This window comes from Mya arenaria, chromosome 6 (genome assembly GCF_026914265.1).
Source record: "Mya arenaria isolate MELC-2E11 chromosome 6, ASM2691426v1".
Lineage (NCBI taxonomy): Eukaryota > Metazoa > Mollusca > Bivalvia > Myida > Myidae > Mya > Mya arenaria.
In genome coordinates this window covers 18496825-18507406 of record NC_069127.1, presented here as the reverse complement: position 1 = coordinate 18507406, position 10582 = coordinate 18496825, and the positions used below count along the sequence as shown (strand labels likewise).

The window sequence follows — 10582 nt, the reverse complement described above, 5'->3', positions numbered from 1 at the left end:
GTGCTTGTGAAAGGTTTTAATCTCCTCTAGGCAACAAACGCTTCCTTAAAAACACTCGCTTGACATGGAAATACATCTTTTGCATACTGTAAGGCAAGCACAGGGATCTCGCCGTTTGATCTGCCGATGCCTCGGGCAGCGGCGTTGAAGCAGTTTTGTAACAGCAATATAATGAGACTTGCCGATTAAAAGCTTTTGGAACGGGAACAGAATTGCTCCTAAATAGCGATAGAATGTTTTGGAATGGCGCTTGAAATAAAGATGATCGAAAAATCTCCGTTAGCTCACAGAAAAAGGAAGTGGAAAATACGTTTGGCATTATCCTTGCAGAACTATACTTTCAGGAATGACGTCACCATTACGTCATATGTACTTCCGTTGTGTGGAAAATTCTCAATAAAAACAATGTTCTTTTGATTGATAGACATGTTTTCACATGCTCAATACACTGTAAATCAAAACTATCATTATTCCTGAAACTTTTATACCTTAAGTATCTATTCTTGCTTAAGTTATCATTTAGAGTAGAGATTAAAGCATAAACCGCTGCCCTATAGTTGAAAGGTCATTTTGGAAGATCTGTCATGGCGGACGGTGCAATTTTTAGAGTTTGTTTTTCAAGTGGAGTGATTGTTCTTAGGAATAACTTGACCCCCCTTTTTTATTGGCTTAAAAGGTAATTTAAAGCTTGTACTTTAAGAATATATGTGGTTATCATAGCCTGCATTCGCTCGAAATGCCTTTAAATGTTGTCTAAAAATTATAATTTTACATTGAATTATATAGGGAATAACAATGGTGGTGTGTAACCTTCAGGATTATAGCCATGATGGGTTCGGCAAAAGTTTGTGTCGACCTCCATAGCAGGCGATGGAGGAAACGTTCACTAAATACGAAAATTGGCGATTCAACGGTATATGAAACATACTGCCTGTAGTGGTGTATTTTAGAATAGCAATGTTCTACTTATTAATGTTTACTGTATTTTAAATATTCACGTGTAGCCTATATTGGGTGGTTTAACCATTTAGCGGTGTTTGTTTGTGTATTATTTAAGGTGACAATTGAATGTTGTTGTTGTTGTTTTATAACTTTTATTAGGGTATTAATGTTTCTTCTGCACTATGATAATATAAAATAGACAGTTTTTCATTTGTATTTACGTGTTTTGATGTAAAAACCACGATTGTTGTAGATAGTGTTGAGAATCGGATAGAAAAATACTATCGATTTTTAAGTTTATGAAACCGATCAATGATCGATTATTGATCGATTTAATCATTATTTAATAATCCTTGGTCATCATATTAAAGGCATGTGACAAACACAGTATATTCACCAGTTTTAAGCACCAATGTTCCCTTACAATATTGTTTGAATATTTCTTTGTATAAATTACAGTATTTATTCAGAATGCAACTATTCCGTTTACAAGTTACTATTACAGAACCTGAGACAACAGGATCTATTTTTTGTCTTACATTTAGGATTGTATATATATATGTGTAAAATAAACACAAAGAAAGATATCAATTTCTTTTTAATAATCAGTCAGTAACAAGTACAAGAAGCAGTTGAATATTCTATAAGTTTTTTTTTTTTTCAAGAACATAATTATTCAGAAAACTGAGAAAAAACTAAATCCTTACATGGTTAAAGTGAACGGTAACATGTTTTAAAACACTTTTAAACCAAAAACATGACAAGTTGAGCAGTTAAATTACAAAGAAAATTTGTAATAAGGTACTGTAGTAACTTACTGACTTGATAAGAATATGACTAGATAACTTAACAGAGTAACACCTTAACATTTCAACATTGACTAACATTAACAAGAAAAAGAAAATTAGTCAGAAACGGTTACGTCCCTTGTTTCTATAATCGATTGTTCAAATTTCACTATCGATTGTCGCCGACGTAGGCCTTTGCGATCAAATGTCCATTATAATCGATCATCGGCACAACACCAGTTGTAGATATTTTGCATAAGTTCATAGACTAGAAAATTTACTACGCGAGCAGTATTTAAAGGACACAGGTTTAATCACGCGAGAAGTAATGATTGGACAGAGGGTTCAATATTTACGGCCTTGTCTGCTTTCTAAGCAGAGAAACAACATTATGCTAGATCGAATAAACACTACTATCTGGGTAGTTTCAACCCTAGAAGTAATGCATTCTGATTGAAAATTAAACTCATAGCAACGTCGTAGCAAGTGTTGGTCCATGGAGCATCGCGTTACGTACGGCCATTAAACACGCACAGCTAATACACTCGTCAACGAGGTTTAGAGAAGCTCTAATGGAGCTGAGCCGTAGAGGCTCCGAAACTCTTAGAGCATTGGCATCGACAAAACGATAATGGGGTTGCAGTTGGAACGCACGCTAATGACTGTAGCAGTGGCTTGAGATCTGTTGCAGTCGATCAGGGATTGCTGTGAATGAGCTTCGTGGTAATCAAACCACAAGACAGTAAACCTTTCTGGTCTTGTGTATATATAACATAGTGTGAACTTCTGCAATTAAAGTCACAGAAACCTTACAGCCGACCGGTTTAACACCAAGATCATAGGGCTCGGCAGCTTCATGGCATAGGCGTAGCCACATGCTCTTGGCAAACATCTAAATTATAGTAGGTCTCGAAATTGCATCCTTTGTTAAGTATGATGAACTACCACACTTTAATATCGACGATAAGGCTCACCTATAAAAGAAAAATAATTAATTGAAAAGTATTGCCTTTGTCTTTAATAAGCAAGCAACCTTTTATTCTTAATCCGTATGTCTAGACATTTAAAGCCACGCAAACGTATATTACAAGTTTTTGAGGCATTATCATTTTCATGATATCCGTTTTGTTGACCTTTGTGCGAATTTTAAGAAAAAGTTACGAGATATTGCATCGATTTTTAAGCTCTGTCTAACATTAAGGTTTTATCATGTCACTGGCAGCCCCGACGCAGCAGCCGCTGACATACTTTTCCAGGCGGTCACCGCAACATTTAGGACAGCCTATGCGATCGATGTTTATTGTTCATTGGCGTTGTTTGTCGTTGGCATTGGGCATTGTGCCTCAAAACACGGTCATGTCGTCGTTAATGTTCTTTACCCTGTATTTTCGATCTATTAAACCGTTTATCAAAATGATCATTCTTTCATATTAAGTAAGCTCTCGATAATTATGACCCAAAGATGTATAAGTGAACTTTAGATAGTAACATCGAGATTATTTTGATATTAAATTTATATTGATTAACCATTATATTATATTAGAGTTTCTTGACTATATGTAAATCGATATTACATATTATTTTATATCAATAGTATCATTCACTCGTCCATAAATGGACATACAGACAGATAAGAAAGGTTGATAACCTAATTTAAGGGTCGAATAATTAGCACTGTGAGTTGGAGCTCAGGAGAGAATGAAGAAACTATTCCTCGGTATGATATATTAACTTTTTTACTCAACGAACATAAATTTCCTTTACTTGAATGTAATTATCTATTGATTGGTTCTTATGTTTGACAAAATCTTAGAATGTTCTGCATGTAAATTGTTAAATCTTTAAAATTGCTTACTGTAATGTTTGTTGCTAAACACTTGCTTTCTTGAAACAAGGAACTGAGCATATGTTATTCAAAACATTATATTTATTTACTATTTCCTGTACAGCCTTGTTGACCATTTCGCTGGTGCAGTGGGGAGAGTCAATCGGTAATGTTAATTAATATTTGTTTGAAATACCTAAACAATAAGTAATAGTGCATGTGTTTTATTTTTGGGCGATCCACGCCACGAGGCCATACGCTCCATCCAGAATTGGATGCTAAATTATTTGGTGTTCGACTCAATTTAACTGAAAATTTAATAGGTTGTCTTAAATGGGTGCGGTTGGTGTTTACGTCATGTAACTCAACTTAAAAATAAATGTGTAAAGCGACCGGAATCAGGTTTTGTTAAATGGGTGCGGTTGGTGTTTACGTCATGTAACTCAACTTAAAAATGAATGTGTAAAGCGACCGGAATCAGGTTTTCTTAAATGGGTGCGGTTGGTGTTTACGTCATGTAACTCAACTTAAAAATGAATGTGTAAAGCGACCGGAATCAGGTTGTCTTAAATGGGTGCGGTTGGTGTTTACGTCATGTAACTCAACTTAAAAATGAATGTGTAAAGCGACCGGAATCTTTTAGTTTTGATTCAATTCAGAATATATCCACATGATGATAGATCAATTAAAAGAAGTATCAACAGAAAATAGACGATTAAAAATAAGTGACCGTCTCCACCATAAGAATCGGTATAAACGAAATTGAGCTACAGACAATTGGAGAGTTTCTCGACTGTCATTGGCGCACAATTAAGTAGGAACACAAATGGTCAACTTAATTATCTTTTATTGGCTACTTGGGTACTGCAACAGGCTTGTGGTGCCGCAATAACATTGATAACTATGTTGAGTATATTACTATGAACAGACGGTTTCTAATAGAGGCAATAAATAATATTAAGTTTCATTTCGGCAAGGTTTTCATTTATTCTTACTTAGCTATAGATTGGAACATAAAAAAAACCCATATTTAAACTGTTCTTGATAAATGTACATAATATAACTCCATAATTCAATATCGTGGTCCATGCCGTACTCCAATAATATATATATACATATTTATTGCATGTACCTTTTCATGTATTGTGTGTACCGATTGTAAAAAAACATCTTTGTTATAAGTCTTCTTTTAAAGGATTAATTATAAATATCTATCTACCTATGTCGTGGTGATTTAGTATATTTTCTTATAATACTATCGATATAGTTAAGGTTTAAGGTTATTGCAGAAAGTATAATGTATCCTTGTAGTGCGGGCATTATATTTACCGATGCGTTTATTTTTTCATAAACAGACGCAAATGCCTGTCAGTCTAGCCCGTGTGTGCATGGCTCCTGTTTTAGCGGACCGGCTGGTTACCTGTGCGTCTGTGATCACGGCTACACTGGCATTCACTGTGATTCGAGCATAGGTAAATCGAAAAAAAACTTTGAAACATTATGTGTTAATGCGCATAAGCACTTGAAAAAACATAATAAGACTGAAAAACAACAATAATCTAAATAGCAAATTTAAAATATTTATTAAAAAAGAAGAGCAATCAGTGTTTAAACACAGCAGTAGTATGTTATAAACAGGCTTATACTTATGTATATCTTTGAACATACACTTCCTGGGCCGGTATTTATAAAACATCTTAAGTCTTTTCTTAACTTAAATAAATTTCTTAAAATTTTCATAGTCAAATGAAATGAGAAGTATAAGTGTTTTTAACGTAGAATATGTATTTTGCATCAGATCAATGATGATTAATTATTTCAGATCGTATAAAGTAATAATATGAAAGCATAATGGAGATACTTAATGTAAGAAAATGACTGAAGTTATGAAATGAAGATTTTTGAATACCGCCCCAGTATCAGATGCACTTTTACTCCCAGATAAATTTACCATAATTAATAATATTGTTTTAATATTCCAAATATGATGACTAAATGTAGAAAACAATGGTGCTTATGAAGGATACCGAGTTTAATTGGAAAGAAATGAGCATAAAACATTATATTTCTACCTGATGGGACTAAAGAAGACCACAGTTAATCTTTTAGCATTGACCAATCATTTAATAGTTTTGCGCCTTCTGCTTTTAAATACACGGTTACAATCTTGTAATAAGTATTTTGCATAAATGCATTATTCAGCAAGTAGTCAAAGGTCAAACAGTCAAAATTAATGTTTGTTATACACGTGTATGATTTAAGATTGTCGCTTTAAATACATGTACCAACAACGGGGACAAGCGTAGGAACCTTAGATTGAACCAGGTGCTATATTCATTACAGGGCACGTTTTCATACAGATAGACGTTACATATTAACTGACCATACTGTTTGTTAGAGCTAAGAAGCATTCCTTATAAAGAAGTTCATCTTGGAACACCTAAAAGTTGAAATGCCACCATGACCACGGTGCCTTTAAAATTCTAAAATGGCACAGTTGCTATCAAAGGTGAATATATCTTGACAAACCAGTTACCTACTTTCACCATTACGATAACACGTTCCTAAAAATAATCACCGCATTTACACACTATCTTTTACTCTAGTTTCTGAAAGTGTGCTACTGCTTATCTGCAAGCCAGGAATAACAGGGCAGTCTAGTTTATCATGATAATACACGACAGATGCCCTCCGATGTTTTAGACATACAAATGTACACATTGTTGTTAAAATGATAACTTTTACAATTTAATAAATAGACAAATCAAATTTTAACCAGTTAACTGATTAACCCTAACATGTTTCAATGCTTCATTTTAATCAAGAAGCTTGTAAAGCAAAGTAACAGTTATTTTTCAACATTTTCTCTTTCTCTGTAAAGTTCTGAAAAGCATGCCTAAATGTTTTAGTATTAAATTTGTCAGTGTCAAAGTTTATATGGTCAGTGTCACTGTTTATTATGTCAGTGTCATAGTTTGTATCCTCAGTGTCATAGTTTATATATTCAGTGTCATAGTTTATATGGCCAGTGTCAAAAGTTATATGGCCAGTGTCATAGTTTATATGGTCAGTGTCATAGTTTATATGGTCAGAATCATAGTTTATATCCTCAGTGTCATAGTTTATATTCTCAGTATTAGAGTTTATATGGTCAGAGTCATAGATTATATAACCAGTGTCATAGTTTATATGGCTAGTGTCATAGTTAATATAGTCAGTGTCCTAGTTAATATAGTCAGTGTTACTGTTTATATTGTCAGTGTCATAGCTAATATTATCAGTGTCATAGTTAAAATGGCCAGTGTCATTGTTTATTATCAGTGTCCTAGTGAATATTGTCAGTGCCACTATTTATATTGTCAGTGTCGTAGTTAAAATGGTCAGTGTCACTGTTTATATTGCAAGTGTCATAGTTATTATGGTCATTGTTACTCTTTATATTATCAGAGTCATAGTTTATATTCTTAGAATCATTATATTGTTAGTGTCATAGTTTAAATGGCCAGTGTCATAGTGAATATACTCAGTAAAATAGTTTATACGGTCATTAACATAGTTTATATGGCCAGTGTCATAGTTATTATAGTCAGTGTTATAGTATATATTGTCAGTGTCATAGTTAATATAGTCAGTGTTGTCAGTGTCATGGATAATATGGTCAGTGCCACTGTTTAAATTGTCAGTGTTACAGTTAATATAGTCAGAGTCATAGTTAATATAGTCAGTGTCATAGTTAATATGGTCAATGCCAATCTTTCTATTGTCAGTATCATAGTTTATTTAGTCAGTGTCATAGTTAATATAGTCAGTGTCATAGTTTTTATGCTCAGTGTCATTGTTTATATGGTCAGTGTCATTGTTTATATTGTCAGTTTCATTGTTTAAATTGTTAGTGTCATAGTTAATATGGTCAGTGCCACTGTTTATATTGTCAGTGTCATAGTTAATATGGTCAGTGTCACTGTTTATATTGTCAGTGTCATAGTTAATATGATCAGTGTCATAGGTAATATGTTCAGTGTAATTGTTTATATTGTCAGTGTCATAGATTATATGGTCAATGTCAATGTTTATATTGTAAGTGTCATAGTTAATATGGTCAATGTCATTGTTAATATGTTCAGTGTCATGGTTAATATGGTCAGTGTCACTATTTATATTGTCAGCGTCATAGTTAATATGGTCAGTGTCATAGTTAATATGGTCAGTGTCATAGTTAATATGGTCAGTATCATAGTTTATATTGTCAGTGTCCTAGTTAATATGGTTTATATTGCCAGTGTCATAGCTAATATGGTCAGTGTCATAGTAAATATGGTCAGAATCATAGTTAATATAGTCAGTGTTGTCAGTGTCATGGTTAATATGGTCAGTGCCACTGTTTAAATTGTCAGTGTTACAGTTAATATAGTCAGAGTCATAGTTAATATAGTCAGTGTCATAGTTAATATGGTCAATGCCAATCTTTCTATTGTCAGTATCATAGTTTATTTAGTCAGTGTCATAGTTAATATAGTCAGTGTCATAGTAATTATGCTCAGTGTCACTGTTTATTTGGTCAGTGTCATTGTTTATATTGTCAGTTTGATTGTTTAAATTGTTAGTGTCATAGTTAATATGGTCAATGTCATTGTTAATATGGTCAGTGTCATGGCTAATATGGTCAGTGTCACTATTTATATTGTCAGCGTCATAGTTAATATGGTCAGTGTCATAATTAATATGGTCAGTATCATAGTTAATGTGGTCAGTGTCATAGTTAATATGGTCAGTATCATGGTTTATATGGTCAGTGTCATAGTTAATATGGTCAGTGTCATGGTTAATATGGTCAGTGTCACTATTTATATTGTCAGCGTCATAGTTAGTATGGTCAGTGTCATAATTAATATGGTCAGAGTCATAGTTTATATTGTCAGTGTCATAGTTAATATGGTCAGTATCATAGTTTATATTGTCAGTGTCTTAGTTAATATGGTTTATATTGCCAGTGTCATAGCTAATATGGTCAGTGTCATAGTAAATATGGTCAGAATCATAGTTTATATTGTCAGTGTCCTAGTTAATATAGTCAGTGTCACTGTTTATATTGCCAGAGTCATAGTTAATATGGTCAGTGTCACTGTTTATATTGCCAGTGTCATTGTGAATATGGTCAGTGTTAAAGTTTATATCGTCAGAGCCATAGCTTAAATTCCCAGTTTTTTAGTTTATATCGTCAGTGTCATAGTTAATATTGTCAGTGTCATAGTTTATTTCCTCAGTATCATAGTTTATATCGTCAGTGTCATAGTGTATATCGTCAGTGTCATAGTTATTATCGTCAGTGTTATAGTTTATATCGTCAGTGCCATATTTTATATCCTCAGTGTGACTGTTGTCAGTGTCATAAAATGCCAGTTGCATAGTTTATATTGTCAGTGTCAAAGTTTATATCGTCAGTGTCATAATTAATATCGTCAGTGTCATAGTTTTTATTGTTAATGTTGTCGAGCACTTATTCACGTTGTGGAAAAATGTGTATTTTTAATGACATCTTTCATTTTCATGTTTTTTTCCCATACCATCACTCACAATAACGATGAAAAGGTTACGCTATGATTAAGAAAATAATATAAAGAATGAACATATAGAGTCAACTGCGCAGGTAAACCAAAATGGAAATGAAAGTGAAAGTAAATGACGACTATTAGAATGAAATGTTTTATTTCATGCATATCGGTGAAAGAATGAAAAATGTTGGTGAATGATAACTTGATCATTTCACTCTGGCTCGAGTGAAATGATAACATTTGATCATTCCACTCTGTACCGACAGCTCGGGACTATTTTTCCATCTCTTATAAGTTTTGCTTCCCTTGACTTGGAAAAGTACATGAATTTAACATGTTGAGTACATGTTTGTTGTCGTATGTCGTGCAGTAATAGACACATTGGCCAAATCGTATAGAAATGTCAAAATCAAATTATGCAATAGTTTTATAAAACAAACAGTTTTGCGATTAATTATAACTATTAAAAAAGAATAAACTGACCAATTTATGTATGAACTATTTCATGGAACATACTGTAAAAATATACAATTAACCCGCTTGGTAGGTATCGGTTGAATATTTACTTGGTCACATGCGCTAGTCATAGAGTTGTTAGATCATTTTCATCCTACAAACTTTAACCGCGTAAATGTATGCATAAGCATTTTGAATTTGACCAATTTCTTTCAATTATTTACCTTCATCAGTTCAACAATTCATTTTTCTTTTTTAAAATAATGCTCAGATTGAAACCCAACTAGCCTTACTAGGCCATGGTGTTTTCCGACATCTTGTCAACTTTTCAAAGCCTGCGCTCCATCCTTCCCAAAAGGATCTTCGGGCACATCCTCGACATTTCTCTGGGATTTTTGTAAACACAAAATTTAACGGAAACGTGACATTCAATTTTAAAAGATATGAAACTAATTCGCTGTCTCAACAACAAAACATCATTCGGCTGCACTGAGCCTGAATTCACCACGAAAAAATACCGTACGATCCAGAGTCTGAGAGCAACTGTGAATAGATAGACAGATTTCTGTTGCTTTTACGAATACAAACATTTATATACTCTATATTTATGACACACATTTATTTTACTTGTGGCCACAGAAAAAAATATTTTCACTCTTGTCTACGCCACTTGTGAAAATATTTTTTCACCACTCGTGAAATAAAATACGATCTTACACTGAATACAACAAATATCCTCTATATCTTTATGGTACTCATATAAAACCGAACATAAAACGAAAAATAACCCAGCGACAATAATACTTTAGGCTTCAAACATGCACGTGAATGTTTCAGGCGGCATTGAGACGTGTCTGTCGTGCCCTGCCAGACTTACGGACGTGCCGTGTACCCACGTACAGAAGTGCTCATCGGGCCAGGTAACTTTCGAACATCCCTTACATACAGTAACGAAACTGATTCGTTGATATGAAAACACATACTAAATACTTCTATTGTCATGCTTACAATAAAACTTC

General features: G+C 33.4%; 1 protein-coding gene across 1 annotated transcript; it reads left to right on the top strand.

Annotated features, from left to right (window-relative positions):
• Positions 1-3416: 3416 nt before the first annotated feature.
• LOC128237603 (delta and Notch-like epidermal growth factor-related receptor) lies at positions 3417-10531 on the top strand. The gene is made up of 4 exons (XM_052953192.1): positions 3417-3447; positions 3680-3721; positions 4911-5027; positions 10401-10531. Exons 1-4 carry the CDS (start codon positions 3429-3431, stop codon positions 10529-10531), a joined length of 309 nt encoding a protein of 102 aa, XP_052809152.1. The 5' UTR covers positions 3417-3428.
• Positions 10532-10582: the final 51 nt, after the last annotated feature.